This window comes from Ambystoma mexicanum, chromosome 13 (assembly GCF_040938575.1).
Source record: "Ambystoma mexicanum isolate Mex_15411 chromosome 13, UKY_AmexF1_1, whole genome shotgun sequence".
Lineage (NCBI taxonomy): Eukaryota > Metazoa > Chordata > Amphibia > Caudata > Ambystomatidae > Ambystoma > Ambystoma mexicanum.
This window is the reverse complement of record NC_090938.1, coordinates 336841717-336863298: the sequence shown is the minus strand read 5'-3', so window position 1 is coordinate 336863298 and position 21582 is coordinate 336841717. Positions and strand designations below refer to the sequence as shown.

At 48.4% G+C, this 21582-nt stretch overlaps 1 protein-coding gene across 4 annotated transcripts in view; it reads right to left on the bottom strand.

Annotated features, from left to right (window-relative positions):
• Window positions 1-21582, bottom strand: part of CDH24 (cadherin 24) — a 1353690-nt gene that overhangs the window by 508599 nt on the left and 823509 nt on the right. For all 4 annotated transcript variants that reach the window (XM_069633835.1, XM_069633833.1, XM_069633832.1 and 1 more), the window contains one exon: window positions 9141-9260. In XM_069633835.1, coding sequence (XP_069489936.1) covers window positions 9141-9260 — 120 coding nt within the window. The remainder of the gene's footprint in view (window positions 1-9140; window positions 9261-21582) is intronic.

Below are 21582 nucleotides of genomic sequence, written 5' to 3'. Positions count from 1 at the left end.
AAAGTATTCTCGGACCACAAGCCCCTGATCCCAATATTCCAAGGATCGGCTCCTCACCCACCGGCACGCATTGAAAAGTGGATGCTGCAGTTGCAGCCTTACAACATAGAAGTGGACTACCGCCCAGGGACGGACAACCCAGCCGACTGTCCCGTCACCCGCAGCCCGCCACTAACGGGGAACAACGCCATGCGAAAGAAACAGATGAACACGTATGTCATGTAGTCGTCTGCGCCCGACCACGGGCCTTGACCTTACAGGAAATAGCAAGCGAGACGGAAGCAGACACCATCCTGACACACACTACGACAGTCATCCAGTCAGGAAACTGGAAGAACTACCTCACATCCATGGCCCAACGCACCACGTCTGCTCAAGCCAAACTTCGGGCGCTATTTGGGATCCGACATGAACTCTCAGTTGCCCCCGAAGGTGTACTCCTCAAGGGTCACCGGATCGTGCTACCCGCATCACTAGAGGAGAGAGCCCTCAGGCTAGCCCACAGCGGACATCAGGGCATCGTCAAAACAACGGCGTACTTAAAGTCCAGAATGTGGATGCCCAACATACAACAACGAGTAGTGGAGCTGGTGGAATCCTGCGCAGCCTGCCAAGCCTCCAGGAGGGCAGAGAAACCAGAACCCATCGCCAGCGCCCCAAGAAGCAGCAAGCGGTGGGAGGCAGTCAGCATGGACCACTGTACCATTGCCGGCGAAGGATACCTACTCGTTGTGATTGATGAATTCAGCAGGTATCCTTAGGTAGAACACGTGGCATCCACCAACGCGGAGACAACGATCCTCACACTAGAAAAGATGTTTGCAACACATGGGATCCCGACAAAAGTCAAGAGCGACACCGGACCATCGTTCGCCAGCCAAGAGCTGCGCACATTTTTCAAAGACATAAACGTAAAACACAAGCGGATCACCCGAAGATGGCCCTAAGCAAACGGTGACGCTGAGAGGTTCATGGGGTCACTCAATAAAGTTATCCGCATTCCTAAAGAACAAGGGCATCCATGGCTGAAGGCAGTGTATCGATTCCTGAGGACGCACAGACAAACTCCACACTCCTCTACAGGAATCAGCCCTGATGCCCTCATGTTTGGGGTACCCATACAGGCAGAGCTCCCGATACATCCACAATGGGTAGCTCCGGAACCTGACATCCCAGCCATAGATGCTATGAGACTGAGGCGAAATGAGCAAGAGAGTATTGCCAGGCGAGCCAGCCACCGAGACCTAACACCAGGAGACACCGTCATCGTCAAGAACCGGGCGACGGCCAAGAAAATGTCCCACAATTTTGAACTCCAACCATGGACAGTCAGTGCCGCAAACCACAGCATGATTACCGCCACCCGAGGAAGTGAAACAGTGACAAGGAATGTGTCGCACTTCAGGAAGGTGCCACCGGAACTATGGGAAGAGAGCCCGGTATCCCCAAGAGGAGAGCCGGCGACACCTTGCACGCTTCGAGACCAAATGACACCCAGGACCTATGCCACCCCAAGAGAGCCGGAGACACCCCACCAACAAGAAAATAGGACTGAACCCGAGCGCCCAGTGGCAGACAAGCTGGAGAGGGGAAATCGCTGATACCTCCTGAGAGAGAAGCCCAGACCGTCGTCTCGCCTCCAGGGGTACGTGGTGGACGGAGTTTATCTTCAGAAAACCCGGCCAAGATGAGGTCAGTGTGGCTCAGAGTGTACGGTACCTGTTATAACATGTTTGTTGTTTAACTGTTGTAAAACACCTCCAAGTTGGAGAGGAATGTGGTGTCAGGTGCCCAGATACTTCCGGGTCACGTGACACCCGGAAATAAAGGAATCACCGGAACTGGCGTTAGAACGCCAGTCCGGGTTTATGCAGCCTAATGTGTGGTCGCGTCTTCCTTTGAGCGCCACGAAGCGCTGCGCACTAGGCCAGGCCCAAGCCAGGCCTACCCACGAGGTCAGGCACCGCACACCAACTGGGACCCGACATCACAACCACTACGGTGCGGATTTATCTCCAGGTGAGCCAGTCACAGTTAAGGTGAAGCGCTACTGCTGCATGTAGCGATCCAGCTAGGGGTACACTATGCGGCCACCGTGGGCCTGCCTTGATACAGCACTGGGCTCTGTCAGATGTAGCTGCAAAGAAACAGGAACATTGGGGGTGGTCGCCGACAATAAGCTTCTAAACCTGAAATAGGATGCAGTGGCTTGATAAATAATGCATTCAGTAGCACGGTGGGTGTGGCCTATCATTATTTCATAACAGGGAGGGTGGGAGAAAGTCTTTCCATTGCTCCATCTTCAATAAACACCTGTCTGCAAAGTCACTGTGCTTTTGGGCCATACTTTGGTAAACGTCAGCCTGGAGAAGGATGGACGCACTGGCTGTTTTTTATCAGAAGACTTCTTAGCTGCAGGGTTGCGCCGAGCTGAATTGCCAAGTGCAGGAATAATTAGCAGAGCTAAGATCTAAAGCGGCAACATTGATGGATGGAGCAGAGGTGTTGAGCAGTAGGAGCACAACCGATTTTAGACAATTCAAGCTGTTCCCCAAAATGTGACTACTTGTTCAACAACACGCAGCTCTGCAATACCTCGCAGATCCATGACACTGACTGGTGGGACCCAGAGCTATGGCCCGCTCTTAAATAACTCATCAACAAAACTAGAAGATTGCCTCTTCCTCGACTGTGAAGAGGCACCTGTATGTCAACTACAGACAGAGCTTTAAATGGAAAAAAGAAGTGCAGGTACCTATCAATCTGTGCTTTGATTGGGTCAGGGCTCAGATGCAGAAAGGTCCACAAACTGCTCTTTTGCCTATTCAATTTACCATATCTCCCCATCCAGTCACATAGTTCAATACGTGTCTCCCTTTATATGTGCGGCATGCTCTTTGTGTTTCATCTATCTGTATCGCTTTCTATTTGTCTCTCTCCCCACCCCAATAAGGTGGTTACTCTCTCTTCCACAATGTGTAAGTCCCTTGGACCCTGGTACACTGAAACATTACAATCAGTGATTCCAACCAAAAGCTGAGTATAATGGGTACTTTTAAGGCACTTGCTTGAAAGGTGATTCTGTCAGCATAATGCAGTCATCTCTCAAACACACCCATCAATCAACGACAGATTTTGCTCTGTTTTGGTATACAAGCTGGCAGGCTTTGAAGGTAAGGAGGATTAGAACAACTAATACTATATGGATAACTAGGATCTATGGCTAAACTAGTATTCTTACAGAGAAAAGTCATTGGGCCTCATTACACGGATGGCGGAGAACCATGGCGCTATTAGCGCCATGGTTCATGCCGGTAAAATACCGGCACCGCCATGGCGGAAAGGGGAATTACCGCCCCATTCCAAGGTTGGCGGGGCGGTAATTCCCCCTTCCACCATTGCCCTTCCCATTCCCATTTTTGCCCCATAGGGCTCAATGGGAATGGGGAAGGCGCTAATTACGGTACCGCAAATTGCGGTACCGTAATTAGCTCCCTGGGTCCCTTTGCGGGTTGGTTTTTAATGCCTGCACAAAGCAGGCGTTAAATCCCCCAAACCCGCAAAGGGACCTCGTAGTAAGGCGGTAAGGATTTACCGGTACCGGTATTTTACCGGTACCGGTAAATCCTTACCGCCATCCGTGTAATGAGGCCCATTGATAAACACAATCCCCACTGAAACCTGATGAGGGACACAGGGTGACTGCATACATGAAATAATGAGCAAATATGTGTATAACTTAGCTTCAAACTTGATTATCCTAATTAGTCTACAGACTTTTAGTTGTGTAACTTAGCTTCAAACCAAATCATCCAAAGGTTGTTCTGCAGATTTTACTGAGGGCAACATATTGAGAACATATTTTGAGCGGAGATAGCACATGGACAATGCGCTGGTTTTGGAAGCAAGACCACGCAGAGTAGCAGAGTTTCGAATCCCGGCTCCACGCTTAGAAACCTAACTCAGGTATGGTGTTAGGCGTGTTATAAAAAACAATAAAATAAATAAATTGCATACTTGTTGGTTGGAAGGGGGGCATTTTCACCCTCTGCTAATTGCAGAGAGAGGCCAGCTCTCCCTAACACTTGCATGTTAGTAGCCCACCAATGAAATTTTGATTGCAAGTGCAATCGTAAATGCCATCTATGTGTATTTTCGTGGATTCCTATGGAATCAGCCAGCTTTTACCAGTTGCTAAAGGCTGCAATTTTCCAATCAGAGCAGATGCTGGCGGATATGCGTTTCTTTTGGAAAGGTGGAGTGGATGGGGTGGTGGGCAAGTAAGAGTGCTCTGAGACTCCACCGCAGACAGTCAAAACCTTGAAAATACCCTTCAGAGGTCAAAAACCATGCGGGAATCCTGCACATATGGTTTTTACGCTTCATTTACCACTCCGGGAGACTGGAAAATGACCACCTAAATCTGCCTCATTGTTTGCAGGAATTCTTCTCAGGACCCCCAATGTCTCTAGTTAAGGGATACAGAGATTATTTAATTTAAGGGTTGGGTTTGAAAGGATATACTCATAATTTTATAGCAATGCGTTTAGAGGTACAGACATTACATAAAACACTAACCTGTTATTATATGACTCATTTTAGAAACACGTCATTCAAAAATAGGATTGCATCTTTATTTTTCCCATCATGACTAGATCGCAGTAAAGGCCTACAAAAGCTTGTGAGTTTTTAAAACTGTGTTTCACAGTGAAAGAAAATGAATTCACAGTGAAAGAAAATGCAACGCAGTGAAATGTCATCAGCTTGAGTCTTTATTTCACACAGCGTGCAGCATTATACCTGCATCCCATGTATTTCCACCCACTATTCACACCTCTTAGAGGACAACTGTGCCTGGGCCAACCTCCAATATAGCTAAAGTGAAAGATCAGGGGGCGGGGGGGCTGTGTTTGCCTGTGCTTGGATGAGGGTCGGTTAGAGCCGGCCCATTTAAAGCGCTGCAAACAGGGGAAGACAGGGGGGCGGCACGGTGGGCCAGGGGGTGCCACCTCCACTATGATGCAGTGTATACCAGAAATCCCTCTGAGCTTCCCTGATCCTTCCCTGCATGAGCTCAGAATGCAGCCACTGTCACAGTCTTTAAAGACACAAACTCCATATCATCCAGGGGGACATGTGCCTTAAGAGAGAGGGGAAGTCCCCAAGCCAGCACACATTTTAAATCCCAAGAAAATCAGGCCAGGGCAGCTGCGGGACACATACAGAATCAGCAGAGCAGGGTTCGGGTGAAGAGACTGTGCACACGCAACGGCTACCCGGCGCCGAACCATGTAAACTGAGTGGTCAGACGCAGAACGAGGAGAAATTAACCTACACAGGAACTACTAGTGTCTCACTGCCCGCACCCTTAAAAGTACTGCCTGGCAGGGTCCTGGTAACCTTTGACTCTGTGCACGCTCTGATTCCTTTTATTGAAACGTGCTCCATTGCCTGCACACAGAGAGGGGCCCGAGCCACACGCATGGGGAGGAGATGGAACTATTAGAGAAAGACCCAGCATGAGGCAAACCCCTCATGGGAAAACAGAGCCATGAGTCTGAACACCCACTGGCACAATCCTTCTCTCGGCATCTGTACAAACAGATGCACCAGCCTCCTGACTCGGAGGGTGCAGGGGCAGCATTTCAGGGAGAATGCTGTTCTAGTGAGAAGGAGAGGAGCAGAGCCGTGTTGGACAAGCCAAGAAGACCAGCAAGTAAAAGGGAGTTAGAGGAGGGGTGACGTTGCCAGTTAAGCGACAGCACAAAATAGTACAGGTTGAAAGGACAGACTAGGAGCCATGCTGAGAACCTGGGCGCAAATGTTAGCGGGGGCCTGACATTAACAATAAACACTTAGAGAAGCCTTTTGGGGCCCCTAACCCAAACTCGGGTGGCAGATCCAAGGCCACAGCCCAAATCAAGAAATCTTGCAAACCACCCAGAATCAAGCTGGGGGAGAAAATCCTACCTGGAAGTACTCAAGTAGGGGGAGAATTCCTACTCGCATCAGCGAAGAGGAGCCCCTAGTGCAGATACTGGGGAAAGACCGGGGCCAACGCCAAGACCACGAGAAATAAGTGATCAGGGCTTTTAAAAATCTCTGTAACGCTGCAGCTCTGGGAAAAGGAATGGAGTGGGAGGGAGGGAGAGCGGAGGGGGGGGGGGGGTTAACATGTTGTAAAACAATAAAAAGAGGTTTGAAAAAAAGAAACCTCTGTAAGTGACTTGGACAGCATCATCCTTGCACACGCCCAAAAAAGCTAGAAGTATGAATTGGACTCGGGACAGTAGGCTCTTCTCGATCAGGGCCGTCGACTGAGTTTCCTTTATACTTTTTCCCGCCCACAGCTTGTTCGCAACCACCTTTCTAAGTTGAGTGCCCATACTCTAGTCCATCCCTCAGCCCCTTCCCTGTGAAAATCCAAATACAGGTGGTGAAACATAGGTTTGTGTTCCGTATTAGCCACCTGTGGAATGTTGTTGAGTATAAATGGTGGGAGAACAATTATTCTCCCTACAGAGACCACTGAGGGAGGTGTCAAACACTTCTTAGGTGGTCCTGGGGGGAGCACCACAATTTCTCCATTTAGATGTGCCCTCACACAAATGCCCTTCTCCTCCTGATGAGTGCCCTGTCAAGAGGGGGTGAGGACCTCTCTAAACCTCAGGTGGGAGTTCTACCAGGGTCTTTTCCAGATTCAGTCCTGACCCAGAGGCCGGGTGTGGGTGTTTGGAGGGCCCAAGTCTCTGTACCTTCTGTGCCTGCATGACTGAACTGAGCACCACCCTTTCTTGCCCCCAAACTTGTACTGTACAATGCTGGGCAGTTTCTTTGTATTTGTCCCATAAGAATAAATCACCCTGAAGGTCTGGAGCTGGAGGAGAGAGCGAGCAACCAAGAAAGAGACACTGAGGAACTGTGGGACTGCAAAGCTATCTGCACAGCAAACTGTAAATCACAGCACACTACGTGACATGAATGGTGACACTCTCTTAACGGCAGCAGCACCTCGGAGGAGTCTTCACATCAAAGCAGTAACCCAGACGCTCAGTGCGAAAAGAACTGCAGCGGCGTTCTTACATTCAGCGGGAGGGCAGCATGGTCCCTGTATCAAACCAGCATTTTAGACGATGCGGTTGGCCCTAATTCAACCTGGGGCATTGATGATAGTTTGAGCGTGCTGTCATTGCCGAATGCAGGTGGACCTGCATACGAGAAGGGTGCAAGACTTTAACTCATCTTATTGCGTTGCCTTACCTGGGAAAAGAATGCCAGTAGTTGGCCTAGTGAACCAGCTGAGGGAGCAAATGAATGGATGGGCAAAGGGAATGTGTAGGCTGTTCAGATGAGGTCAAGGAGAAGAAGGAAGAACCGAAATACCAAGCGAAGGAAGGACGGTGCAGAGCAGTGTGAAGAAGGATTGCTGAAAGATTGTGCAAAGTGAGGTGTTGGCTGGTGGGAGAAAGTGTTACTTGGGGCTTAGTGTGCGTGCAAGGGGTGTAAGTGAGGCTGATAGAGGGACAGTAGGTGGTGACTGTGAATGACTGAAAGGTTCAAGAGAGAGATAAGGAGGATGACTGAGGGACAAGGTGTGGGTGGAGTGGAGAGTAGCATTAGTGGAGAGGGGGAAGTATTATTAATGGAGGGGCGAGTAGTACTGGAGAGGAAATTGTAGTAGAGTAGAGAGGGAAGAGTAGTAGCAGTGCACAGGGCAGAATAGTATAGAAGAGTGTTGTTGCTGTTTGACTGGTTACTTTGCCTGCCCTTTCTGGAAAGGCAAAGGCCAAGTCAGAGCCGAGAGCAGTTGAAGGAGGGGGTGGAATGAGTTCAGCCAGCACTGCTGAGTTCTGTTCAGTTCTGGGAGGATTACCGTGCATTAATCGAGTCCGAGATGTCGGAAGGAGAAAAAAAACAAAGTTATTTTACTGAAAATAGCTTTCGGTTTTTTCTCTCCGCCCCCCCCCCCCCACCCACTGTGGGCGGCACACCTCCTTGTGTGCCGCCATCTCCTGCATCCCTCTGCAACGCCCGTTCCCTTCACTTGCGTGCATGGGAACCTGCGGTGCAGCACCCTCTTTTCTTTTTTTCAAACGTTATTCCAACGGGTGCGGGGAACACCCCTGAAACCCCTGCTGACATTACAGTGAACAAGGGTGCGGGGACACCCCGCAGCCCGCGCTGCCCTTGTTCACTGCAGTGCCACCGAATGGGGGACTTCTATCAACATTTTCGGCCATACGTCATTTTCGTACAGCCGAAATTTGGTCAATTCTCCCATTTGTTTTTGTTTTTTCGTTTTTTGTGTGCAGATTCCATTCTGGGAGACAGCACACACTTTGCTGTCAGATTTGAAGATGAGGGTAAATTATTGAATATCAAAAACTGTGTGATATACTCTGGGTGCAGGGCACTGCAGGAGTCCTTTGTCTAACCAGGCTTCTTTTATCCAGTGAAAAGGAGCAGAATCCTGATAAAGACCAAGTACTCCAGATATAGTCATAACAATTTACACGTGACTACAGAAGGTGGGAACGGTCCGCATTTTATGAAGTGCTGAAGAACTTTCACTGGGTTACTCCTTGAGCAAGAAGAAGCCAATGGATCTTTTGATCATCCTAATTTGAAGAACTGGTATATTACCCTATCTGTTGGGTGGCCAAGTGAGCCCATGGCTCTGCATCCAGTGCCCTGTCAGTTTAGCTCAGGACCTCTTATCTTTGTTTCTCCTGCTCTCTAGGGCTTGGGATGACCCCATGACGCCAGATCTGCCTGTTGTCTCCCACTCAAGTAACCTTAAGGTAGGATCGCTTGGCTCATGCCTGGCCCTCTCTTGCCCTCTCTCTTAGCTTCCTGGTGGTGACACGGGTCGCTAGCTCCTAACACTCTTCCTCTTTGGTGGACACCGTTGATGGCAGCTTCTAGTGCTCCGTTGAATTGGTCCATTGGCCCCATAATAATACCTTACTTACTCCCCGCGGTTGGATGATCCTTTGAACCCATCCTATTTGTTATTCCCACTCTCTGAACTCAATGGGGTTTCCACACCAGCCTGTACCAACATCTCACCTTGTTTCTTCAGCAGGCCCCATAACTGTCTGTTCCCGCCCTTCTCTGCACTGGGCGGCTGGCTCGCATACCTGTTTGTGGATCTACTGAGAAGAAAGGCTGTCCCTCGAGCACAGTGTAGACCAGCCGGGCACTATTACCATACGTGGGATCATCAGCGTCGTTGGCCGTCACCTGAATCACAGACGTACCTGGAAGGGAGAGAATGAGAGGTCATGATTGGCTGAGGCCTGACACCCATAAGGGAGGCTGCACAAGTACATTTATGAACAAAAGATGCATTGAGCCTGGCTAGAGGCTGGACTTAAACCAATAAACGGCATGAGCCCGGGAGGCTCTTGCACCACTGAATGAATTAATTCATTAATTAACGCGAGGCCCATAAAGCTACCAGGCACCAAGCCTGCTAAAAAGCATCTCAGAAAGGACTCCTTCAATCTTCCCCCTGTTCACTGCACTGCCCAAAGTACAGGCCTCGGTGGCTCCATCGTGCTCTCCTAGCACTGAAGAGATTATGTGAGGGTCCTTGCGAGATTAATGACCAGCCGCACGCATTCTAACCACTCATTCCTCTCAGGTGGGTATTGATTCTCTAGATGCACCCCTTCATTGTTATTATTCCCACCCCCCATTATTCTGAGTACTCCCAGGCTCAAGCTTTGGAGCCATTGATCCACCAGTGACACCTTCAGCACACCCTCTCTGCTGGGCTGACACTGCAGCACACCTACCTATCGCTCATGCCGGAATTGATTGGCATTGGTGACGCCTCCCTCTTTTACATCTGGAGTCGAGGCGGGGAGGCGCCCCCCTTTCCCCAGCTTCATGTGAATTGAATTTATTTAATTGATGAACGGACACATGACTGGTCCAGCGATAAATCACAAGCTCTAGTCAAGGTATATCGCGCACCACAATGCCATGGCCTTGTGTCAAGCTACATATTTTGTGTGTGTGATCGATTTTGAGTCAAGTACTGCACAGCAGTTTTTTGTGATCATACAGCAGGGATCCCAAGCGGTTGAGAAGATGGATGAGTGAAGACTAAGAGCCTGAATAAACTGTCGCCCTGCAATCCCTCCTTCCCTAATGCGTAGGACAAATTGTGCACATTAACACGTGTGTGAGGTGGTGACAGCATATGTACCAGGATGCAAGTATGTAAATTACCCAGCAGTAAGTGACTTGACCAAAAGAAGAATTATTCCTGAAAAAAGCACCCAAAAATGAGTGCCCACAAAAGGAAAAAGCATGAGGTGTAGCCGACCCGTCCGCCATCCATATTTTTGCAGTGGGTGCATGACTTTGGAGCATTAAGGATGCTACTTGTGATGTTTCGATAATAACCTGCCGTTTTCGGGTATTATATAGGATCTCGGTTACCGGTATCAAAGAATCAACACTGCAGGGAGTCCTGTGATAGTTGATAGTACTAGATATAAAGATCAGGGACATGTGGCATGCTGACATGTAGAAAGAGGAGTATGTGGTTGTGTTGCTGGTGCTTGAGGGCAAAGGAAAGCCTTGGCTTAGGTGCTTTATGAAACTGACTTCTCGATGGCTAAAATGCACTGCCTTGTGGGGGATTGCATGCAGAACCTGACTCCTCATACACCTGTTCTCTAATGCATCTTTGCCTCCTGGTCTAATGAACACACTGTCTAATGGAAGAGATCCACCGTCTCACAGAACGGGGTCCTGTGTGCTACAGTGTGCATGCTGGTGAAAGCCCTGGACCCCCTCCTTCCTCTGGGTAGTTTAGTTTTGGGGATATCCTAAGGAATGGAGAGATTACAGTCTACACCTTCTGTACCATTTTGAAAGAGAGTACTCAATTTCACATCCATATGGCAGGAGCCTCGACCAGCAACAACCCCTAGTACTCCAGGCTACTGCCCCCCAACCGCCCCTGCTGGTCAGAGCTCACTGCGTTGTCCTACTGAGGCTCTACATCTTCAAAAACCTATGGAGCATTTCTCAAAGACATGCGACATCTTCCAAAATTATTATTAAAGCTGCTTAGGACTTACTAATATATGTGGCCTAAAAATGCCATCAAGCTTACACTTGTTAAAGTACTATCTTACAAACGACTAAAGCTTGGACCTGTTGATGTGTGTTTAATTGTGCCACAGAGCGACGAGCAAAGCTGTGACCCAGATAATATACATTTCTATATGGTGCTTCATGCCTGATGCCTCCGACTACTAAGCACTGATATAAGGACTGCAATTAGTAGGCAATGTACCAACATGAGAAGGATGAAGGAGGGGTTGAGGCTGTTCTGCAACCTGCAAACTCCAGGAGAGCCCTATATCTGAGGGGAGCACTGAACAGAAGGGATGCACCCTTTATTTGTATATCTTTAAACAGTGCCTGTACCCTGTCACAAATTACAGAAAACATTATACAATTATTTATTCTATGGCACATGAAGAACTTTATCTGCTCCGAACCCCCAAGCTGAAGATTCCATTCTATGACGCGGCTGTGTCTCTGACGACAACATTGCCCTGGTGGCAATAATCAATTGTAACGTGTTTTCTTGAATTTGTGGCAGGTTGAAGGGACTGTTTAAAGATGCATATAATGAAGCTGCTTGAAGAAAGTCGTTGCCCTGGAAACATTATATGTATCGTTAAACAGCCCCTGCAACATGCCACACATTAAAGAAATCATGTTACAATTGAATCATTTCTTACTTGTCTACAACTGATTATTGCCACCAGGATAGGAAGTGGGAGACATTATAATTTAATGCCTAGTGAGGGGTTAAATCCCTACTTGGAAAAATGTATGCATCCGTGCAGGAGAACAGAACAGAAGCCAATGACAGGAAAGAGGCCCTCCTCTTAAAGTGGGTTATGCTATTGTGAGAAGGGACATACATAGAGCTGGCTCGGCCATAATGGGCAAGAGGGCACCGACCAGCTGGAACCCTCACCCATTAGGAGAAGCCAACCAGCCAGTCCAGTGTAAACACTAAGTACCCCCTCAGCTGCTTGTTGCATCTGAGGGAGCGCTCTTGGGCTAGCTTAAACTGTCGAAGGGAAATGTGGTTCCCTTTGAAAGTTTATATTCTCAGGTGCACATGTCCAACCAACTATGCAAGGCTGGGGGGCGTTTTGCTTACGTAGCCTTGCATTACCCATTGATGATGCACGATGGGGATATGCACATTTGTATGTGACAAGGGGCACTCCTGTGCATCCCCACACATACAAACAGATCGAGGCACTGCGTAAGAAGCGTTTCGGTTCCTGCATGACTGAGTGAGTGTATGATGATGGGTGCGCATGTGAATGAGTGAATGAATTCTGTGTGAATATGTGTGTGCATGTATTTGTGCTGGGCCAGGGAGAAGATTTTAGGGAGGGGAGTGGGAGCGTTGGGCAAGAATAGCATTTTTTACTGGGCATCTATCATAGATGTCCAGCAAAACATGCTGCCGATCAAGCAATGATGATATGTGTTGTTACATGGCTAGACTTGCATTTTGGTGCACCCAGTCTAGCCATTTCTTACTGTGGCACAACATTATTTTACTGGACATTGTTGATAAAATAAGCCTGATAAGTGTTATTACATGGATGGACTGGCATTTTGGTGCAGCCAGTCTAGCCATTTCTTATGTAGCATGACATTTTGTATTGGGCTCCTTTGATAAAGCAAGCATGGTGTGTTATTAAGTGACATGACTGCCATTTTTGTGCAGCCAGTTTGGACATGTTTTCTTACATGGGCATACTGACATATATTGGCAGAACCAGTGTGGATGTTTTCGTTTAGTATCATTACTGGAATTATGCGCAAATAAAACATGAGCATGTTCTTATATTGTAAAATTTGCATATATTGGTGCAGCCAGCATGGAAATGTATGAGCACGCAGTCAGTGTAAACATGTTTTTATACTTGCACATATCGTGAGCAAAGGCATCATGAAAATGTGTCAGAGAAATGCTCTTGTGCACTTTTGGTGACTTGCATCTATTGGATTTTTTTCATGAGTTACCCTACAAAAACTACTGCAAACTGTTTGGCGTTTTCCTAAATTTTTCACCTAAAGTGTGCTGTAAAATGCACCACTTTAATCCATTATTCCAAAAATGTTCTCAGGGGGAGAACCCCCAAACCCTCGTTGGTTGGTTCAGGCTCTCTCGCTACACTCGTCCATTTTGCATAATTGTAGGAAATATTTATGCCCCTCCAATTAAAAAATTCATCAGCCGCCACTGGCCAGACAGGCATCTTCAAAGTATTTGATTTTTTGAAGAATTAAAGAATGCATAGATCCCACGCTGCGTAGAAGAGGATGGCCCGATGTCCTAGAGTCAGAGACCCAAAATGGCTGCCTGCTCCATGTGGCACAGAGGTACAGCCTTCACAATTTTAACAATGTCCCGAGTGAGGTCATCACTTGGGTACTTCAAAAACCAGGGCCCGCTCTATGGGTACATATCAAGTTGCCTTACTGCCATGAGATGCGGTAGTACCAATGGCTTACCAAAAATGCTGAAGGGTAGCTGGCGCAACTAAATGCAATTTCTCTCCAGCCATAGAGGCCCGTATTAGAAGCTGGGGAGAAGACTTAGATCACAGAGGTTCCTAGAGGATACGGATCCCAAAATAAAAGACCCAGGCCAAGGCTGAATGAGTTCCAAACAGAGGAGAAAGGCATCTTCAGGTTTCCCCAGGGATGTCCATTCCTTTCATGTTTTACACCACACTCACACTTCATTCTTTTACGGGGCGACGTCCATACCTTTGAAACTGAAGGAAGACAGGAAGAGTTTAAGCCAGTGTCAGAGTGGCACTGTCAACATGAGGTCACTGCCGACAAATGTTGTGACCTAGCCTTAATACAAGACATATGTTTTTAATTGTCCTTTTTATAATCTTCACCCCAGCCCACTTTAGAGGCTTAAACAGGAGTTAGAGTGAATTATATACTCTGTGGACTACAGAAATGGGGTTTCCTCGACATATAATAGCAACAAAGGGGCACTCACACCTTTAATAAGAAGTGTGCACAAAGAATCATGATGCAGGCGTGTCATTGACAGTATTTCGGCAAAAGCACAAGAATAAAATGAAAACATATAGGGGAACTCGGCAAATACTTAAAACAGCTACACATTTCCTCTTCCCCATTCGTTCTTTGGAGTTGGCCCTTTGTACCATAGGTAGGATAAAGGAAGCCTGGATGAAATCATGTTCTCATCTTTCCTATCCCCACCTTTTGATATTTGGCACTGAAAGCGCTGCCTATTATCCTAAAATATTTTCATCAGAAGTAAATACAGGAGATGGCATGTGAGGAGGGACACACAGTAGGTGGGAGTTTCTTTGTTATTTTCCCACCAATAGCCATGCTAGTACATATGGCCATTTCCACCAACTACCTGCCCCTCCCCACCCAAAACACATCCCCCTAGGATCAATTTGAGCTAACTTTATTAAGCAGTAAAATCAAACTTTGTTCAGGGAAAGGCCTTCCAAGATTATTTCAAAGCAGTCATCTGAGAATGAATGGCTTAACCGGACCTGTAAATGTGTTACTGGTGTAATCAAGTATGCCTTCAGTCACTTCATTTATAAGCATTGTTTGTCCTCGCATCTGAAGTCCTCTTAAAAACGATCTCTTGCGAAGCCAACGGTGTTGGCTTGCATATAGGCATTTGGCAGGCGGGCACTGCTATCATATGCACAGGGACTCATATCATTTTCCAGCTGTTTCCGTCCTATAGCCAGGTAGTACCCTTATGGCGATGCCTAGCAAATGCTTATCCCATGCCTATACAAAAGCCAAAACGGTTGGCTTTGGCAATAATTGTCTCTTATGTCCTCTCTGCCTTAGTGAATTGAAGTCATGCCAGGGTAAGGTAAGTGCTATAAAAATAACACAAATTACACAATATGATGCTCACACCTCTGCACCCATATCGGTCTTCAATATTTCCTCTTCCTTTCTACCCTATTATGTCCTCAATCACATGTTTGTGTGTATTGTGACAAAGTCATTTTGGCCACTCCAGCAAGAGGTGACTGGGGAAGACTGGGAGCCAGCGCAAGCCACCTGCTCTCTGATGCGAGTCCTGGAGGCAATACGGGAGGAATCCCTGAGAGCTCCCCCAGGCCTTCCACTGCTGGCGAAAGAGACCAAGGGCACATCTGCTTCCTGCAGATATCTGTCAGAGAATCCTCAGTCACTAACACACAGGCAGCTGATGAGGCAAAGAAGCACTTGCAGCTAAATCTGACCAGTGTCTGCTGGTCCCTGTGCAGCGCAGGGATCACAGCTCGACACATTTGAGAGAGACACAGCACGGCCTGCATTGTATTGTGGGGCCGGCGGCGGTCACGCGCCCCCAGCACCATGTTGGTGGGCCTTGGTGATCTGGACTTATAGGTGCTGCAGGGTAGGACCCTGTAAGGCTGTGGGGACACAGCCTGGGTGACGGAGTTCCTCAGATTCCGGCAGCATCCTGGATGGTGGGTGCCAGGGCTGGACCCAGGGCACCAGGCTGGTCTGAGGGGCCCAGACCAGTAGGGACCTTCAGGGCCGTGATCATATGGTGTTGGCCTGCAGGCCAGGGTTGTACGCTCGTGATCACATGGTGAAGGCCTGCAGGCCCAGAATGTTCCATGGTTGAGTCTGCAGCCGTTCTGATGCACGTGCCTGCAGTTCCTCCTTTTATTAGCATGGCCCATCCTAAAAGGGAATTACACATTGGGGGGGACCCACATCTTAAAAGGGCAATACACATAGGAGGGTTACACATCATACTCCTCCTTTTACATAACGAACACAACAAACGTTGACAGACAGTAGGATATACCACTGACACATACATAGGGACTCAGGTAGTCGCAGACATAACACATAATAACACACTCTAAACATACTCAGTGGGTGACAATCGTGGTTGGTGAACAGCCGGTGGAATAGTGGCAGTTCTATTACATTTTACAAGACCCTTTATTAACCTGCGGTAAGTGGAACTTCAACCACTGAATGACGCAACTGCTGGCACCATTTAGAGCATGGCTACAAACTACGGGAGCACAGCATCACATCCATTTAACTGGGACCACTTTAAGCATATACTCTATATGCAGGATCAAGCACTTGCAGGACTGCAAGAGACTAGTTCACTTGGCTCCAGTGTCCTTTCAGGATAGTCATTTCTGCAGTTCCAGGTCTTTGATGGCAAAGCGGCAGCTGGGAGCACCAGGGGCCACATTGGCTTAGTCCCTTGATGTTGGGGCAGGGCAGCGAGACACAGATAGCAGGGCGTCTTGGCTGAGTCACATTCATGCTCAGTCAGTCCCTTGATCTTGGGTCAGACAGCGAAACACGGGTGGCAGGGCGTCTAGGCTGCACCACGTGATGTTGACAGGGCATGGGGGGCAGCATGTTACTGACCATCCTTTTCTTGGCCATGCTCCCCAGGGCAGGGGTGTCACTTAACTGCAATGATACAGGTGGGCGCACAAGCACTCCTACAGAGCTGCAACCCTAACTTGCCCACTGCACTGCTTCTTGCTGGCGGTGTCAGGGCTGCATAACATTGGTCGGCGAGACACAGGTGACAGGGTATCCGGGCCACATCTTCTCCTCCCACAGGCAGGAGTGCTGCTCTCTCTTCCCTTTTCCGCAACCACTGTGGCAGGGTGTCACTGGGAGCCACTTCTGCTCCCCGAGGCAGGAGTCACTTGCAGGGCAGGCAGAGCGACACTAGTCATAGGGGGATGAGGCCACCCGCTGCTCAGTTCTCTCCCCCAGGCAGGAGAGTGGTCAGGAACCTGCCAGGAGCAGAGCGCACACACCAATGGTAGGGTGACACTAGTAGTAGGGCCGTGGGCAGGGTGCTGCCAATAGCAGAGGGCCTACACCAGTGGCAGGGTGTTGGGGCCACTTATTTTAGTAGCAGAGGGCACACACCGGTGGTAGGGTGACACTGGGGGCAGGATGTCGCTGGTGGCAGGGAGTAAGTGCCACTTCTTTATTCAGCTCCCCAGGCTGGAGTAATTGGCATTGTCCTGCCAACAGTAGAGGGCGCACAATTGTGGCATGGTGTCACTCGGGCCACTTGACGCTCCTTTGCTCCGCCAGGCAGGAGTAGTGCCTTAATAGAGTGGCACCACCCACTTTTCTCCCCTTCAGGGTCCGACATGGACAGTATTAAAAATCACCACTGGGTGGCCCGGGTTCTTTATTTTGCAGCGGGGCTTCTCGTTCTTTGGAGGTCATTACAACCTTGGTGCTAAGTGCACCAACTTTACCACCATGGTGTAAACTACGTTTACACCATGGTGGATGGCGGATTTACCGCCCCATTCCAAGGTGAGTGGGGCGGTAAATCCCCATTTCCCATTTTCCCTTCCCCATTCCCATTTTTGCCCCATAGGGCATAATGGGAGTGGGGAAGGCGCTAATTACGCCGCCGTAAATTACGGCGGCGTAATTAGCACCATGGCGGGTTAGCGCCTTGGACTTTAACGCCTGCCAAAAGCAGGCGTTAAAGTGGGAATCCGGCGTTAAGGGTTAACGCCGTCGTTAACCCTTAACGCCGGGGTTGTAATGACCTCCTTTGTCTTCTTCGCCTTCACCGCACACACGCCCCGGGGTAAGAGAGCATTCGCACAGCAGGGTGCACATGGGCGTAGGACATGGGGGGTTTAGGGGGGACAAATTCCCCCCCACAATTGTAAGTGGGGGGGGGTGTAATGTCATTTATCCCCCCCAGAATATGTTTGGTGTGTCATACAGGGATCTGTTTTTGAAGTGGGGGGAGGGGGCTGCTTACTATGTAAGCAGCCCCCTCCCCCCTGGCCCCCAAAGCATGGGGGCAATACCCTGGGGGCAGATGGGTGATCATCTGCCCCCAGGGAAGGGGGTAAACAAAAAACAAATATATATTTTTTTAAACGTAGTTTTGGGTGCGGGTGGAGCCACTAGCCACCAGGGATTTTTGCAAGGGGGTGGCCCTCTCCCCCCAACCCTAAGTGGATGGTGGCACCATATGTAGCCCTCCCTGGGGCAGATTTCTGCCCCTAGGAAGGGGTACATGAGATGCCCCCATCCATTTGGGGTGGGGAGAAGAGGCCAGGGTTATCAGTGGGTTAGCCTTTTACCTTTGCGCCCAGGTAGGTGCACCCACACATATGAGGTACCGTTTGCATCGGGTCACCTGTGGGAACCCAGGAAGGTAGGACATCTGTTGTTGGCGGCGTGTTTCGGTGGGTGGGCAGAGGGAAATGTCTCTGAAATTCGGTGGAAAAAACACAATTTTCAGACATTTCACTCTGGACACCCACCGAAACACGCCGCCAACAACACATGTCCTACCATCCTGCGTTCCCAAGGTGTCCCCACGAAAACGGTACCTCGCATGTGTGGGTGCACATACCTGGGCACAAAGGGAAAAGGCTAACCCACTGGTAACCCCAAGCCTTTCGGCAGAGCAGATTTTGCTCATGTGGACAACATACAGATTTGAGCCCATGGTGTCGAAGCCACCAAGGAAAACAGGGAACCTCATGCATTTCTGAAAAGAGGACACCCGTGGGAATCCACAGAGGGCTGACTTGCACGAATCGCCCCAGAATTTATTACCCACAATCCCCAGCAAAGTCCAAAAAGTTACGACCGCCTACATTTGGAGAAAAAAGGGGCCAAATTTGGCCAAGATATCTTATGTAACAAAGAAGTTACAAGGGATTGAATGACGACATACCGAAATCACCAAAAAAGGCCTTGGCATAAATACCCATGGCAGTTAAGGGGTTAAGACGGTAAAGCCCTAGAAGAGATATCATTTGTAAGGTAGCTCAGTGAGTCAATGCTCCAAATACAGATTGTGCACAGGAATATGTAACACCTGCGTTCAGCACCTGCCTTAATCTTCCGGTGGGATAATATGCAGAGTGAATGCATTCAGCTTCCTATGCAACACATCATTTTCCAGGTCAATTGGTTCAGAAAAAGTGGTGGAAAACATTATTACTGTTGCTTTTTCTATTTGGACGGATTTTCATGCATTTTCTGGATGGAGTTCGGGAGCCGAGTGGACACACCAGGACCCCCTGTATTTCCAGCTCCACCAGACAAATGCAGCCTTACTGACAGCATGGATTCTCATGCTGGAAATAAGGAAAGGGATTCCTCTGGGATCTCCTTGGAAATTAAACCTGTTAAAAGCGGGAGGAGTCCAGAGGAAGCCATTGTCAATTCCGCCAGCAATCGCTAATTGTGCAAGGTATTTACCCTCTTCCACTGTGGAAAAGCAATGTGATTTCACCTGCCATTTACGCAAAAATCTTCAATTTTGTGGTGGAAAAGTAAAAACCTGTGCCAATGGAAGTGGTCCATTCCATGCAGTTTACTTTGTGCCTTGATGCTTGTGGGTTTTTGCGTGATGCTACACATGTAATAAATAAATAAATACATTTAACCTGACCGCAGATAAATGGCAATTCGTGATCAGAATGAGTGAGCATGGCATGTCGCTGGTAAGAGGGCGTCCTGTGCTTCTTGAGTGTGTTGGCAAATGCCCTTAATTGCCATCTCACATTAAACAGGTGCTTAAACCCATCAGTGTGGATTGCGCAATAATAATTCGACAGAGGTATTTCAAATGGCCAATTTAGCTCTTTGGGTGACATTGTCAAAGTGGGAGAATGTTGTCCAGAATGTGCAACTTTCTCTCAGGAGTGAATTGTGCCCACTCTAAGGAAGAAGTGGGAAAAACCCACAAGGCCAAACTGCCCTACTCTTTCTGTGTGTGTCTTCCCCACAGGGCGACAGATGCCAACTCAGACATGGGTAAGTCTCAGGTGGCACGCCTTGTACCCTAGTTGATGTGGCAAAGGATTCCAGACTTCCGAGGCTGATAACATTAGTAGCATTGAGTTACATGCCATCTGACAGGTATGTGTGATAAAGTTGCAAAACAGTGCTGTTAGTGGGCTAAAGCAGGAGGCAATGTCTGCCCACCCTCAATGGGTACGTACAACCAAAAGTAATAGGCCCCTCCCCCCATCATGGCTGTAAGGGCCAGTATCCAAACCAGAGCAAGAATGCCCTTCAATCATCCATGCCCACGAGTAGGGTACCCCTAATGCTCCAGGAACCCTATTGAGAAACCTCTGTGCTTTCCAGGTGATACTTACATTATTTAAAGCCAGAAGTCTAAAAGCTAATCGCTTAATTGCAGCTGGAAATTAGCTCCTGGTGTGATCAAAATGTCTTAACCAAGTGTGACATCATCCCCTTTATTTATAAACAATATGTGTTTTCTCACGTTTCTTCATCCACTGAATTACTGTTAGAAACAAAGGCAAGAGTTGTGTCTCTTGTGTAGGCATTAGAAAGGCAGTTTGCCAGCCTCTGGCATAATATGCCCAAATTCTTCCAATATTGGCTAGCTGTGTCCCTCTTATGGCCAGGTAGAACTATTATGGCAGTGACTGGCAAATGCCTTTCCCCGGCAGACAGTAAAGCGGAAATAAGAGGCCAATTCAAGAAATGGAACAAATAGCAGTTAAGACAGACTGCAGCTGCCATTGCTGTGTTAAGGAGAATATGTTGAGTGTTCATTCAAGGAGGTATGTATTAAGCAAGCAAGCAGTGAGACAAGGGAGAGGCAAAGAAAGGCCAGAGGTGCTCTTTGAATAGTGTAACAGGGCAGAGGACCCATGCTCTGCCGTCCTAGTAACATATGAGAGAATCAAATAGATCAGGCTTTGCAGCAAATGTTAAACGAGAAAGGAACAGAGTCCAGCTCTGCATTCAGAATAACAAAGGCAAAGAAAGGCTAGCCTCTAAAGCCAGCATGAGATGGAATAAGAGGGACCAGACTCATTGTGAGAGGCTGGCCCGGCCCTCACAGGAGCGTTGGAGGGGCAGCCCACATAGCGGGCTGCCCCTCTGGCAACCCCCCTGGGTCCACATACACCCCACTTACTAGGGATACCCCGGGTCTGACGCATCCGGCCGCGGACTTTGGGAGTGCTTATAAGGGGGTGGGCTTACGATAGCTCATCCTCCTTGTTTGCTGTACCCCCCACACCCCGGAGGACTGTCAAAGCAGCAACACCACACACCTGGTCCCTCTACTCCAATAACAGGGTTTACTCAGAGGTACAAGCAACATTTCCTCTTTATTTGAGACCGCCATCCTTCCATTCCAAGAGACACACACGTCTCATTGCCCCACACAGAAAAGTAGCAACTTGCAGTTGGAAGAAAAAGGCTGCAACTCCTTTATTTGGCAGGAATCCACTTACAGGTGATCTGCCTCTTAACCAGCTGGCGTCCTAGCTGTGGCCCACTGGAAGTAATTGTTATGTATTCTCTCTTACCATGAGCTCATAGTCAGATGACAAATCCAGAAATGCAACATATAAAGACATGTTCTTTGCTGCTGCATCCTTTAATTTTATTCTGTTTTCTTTTCTTCTTTTCTCTTGTTTTATATAGTGATATTTGTAATTTAATACGTACTGC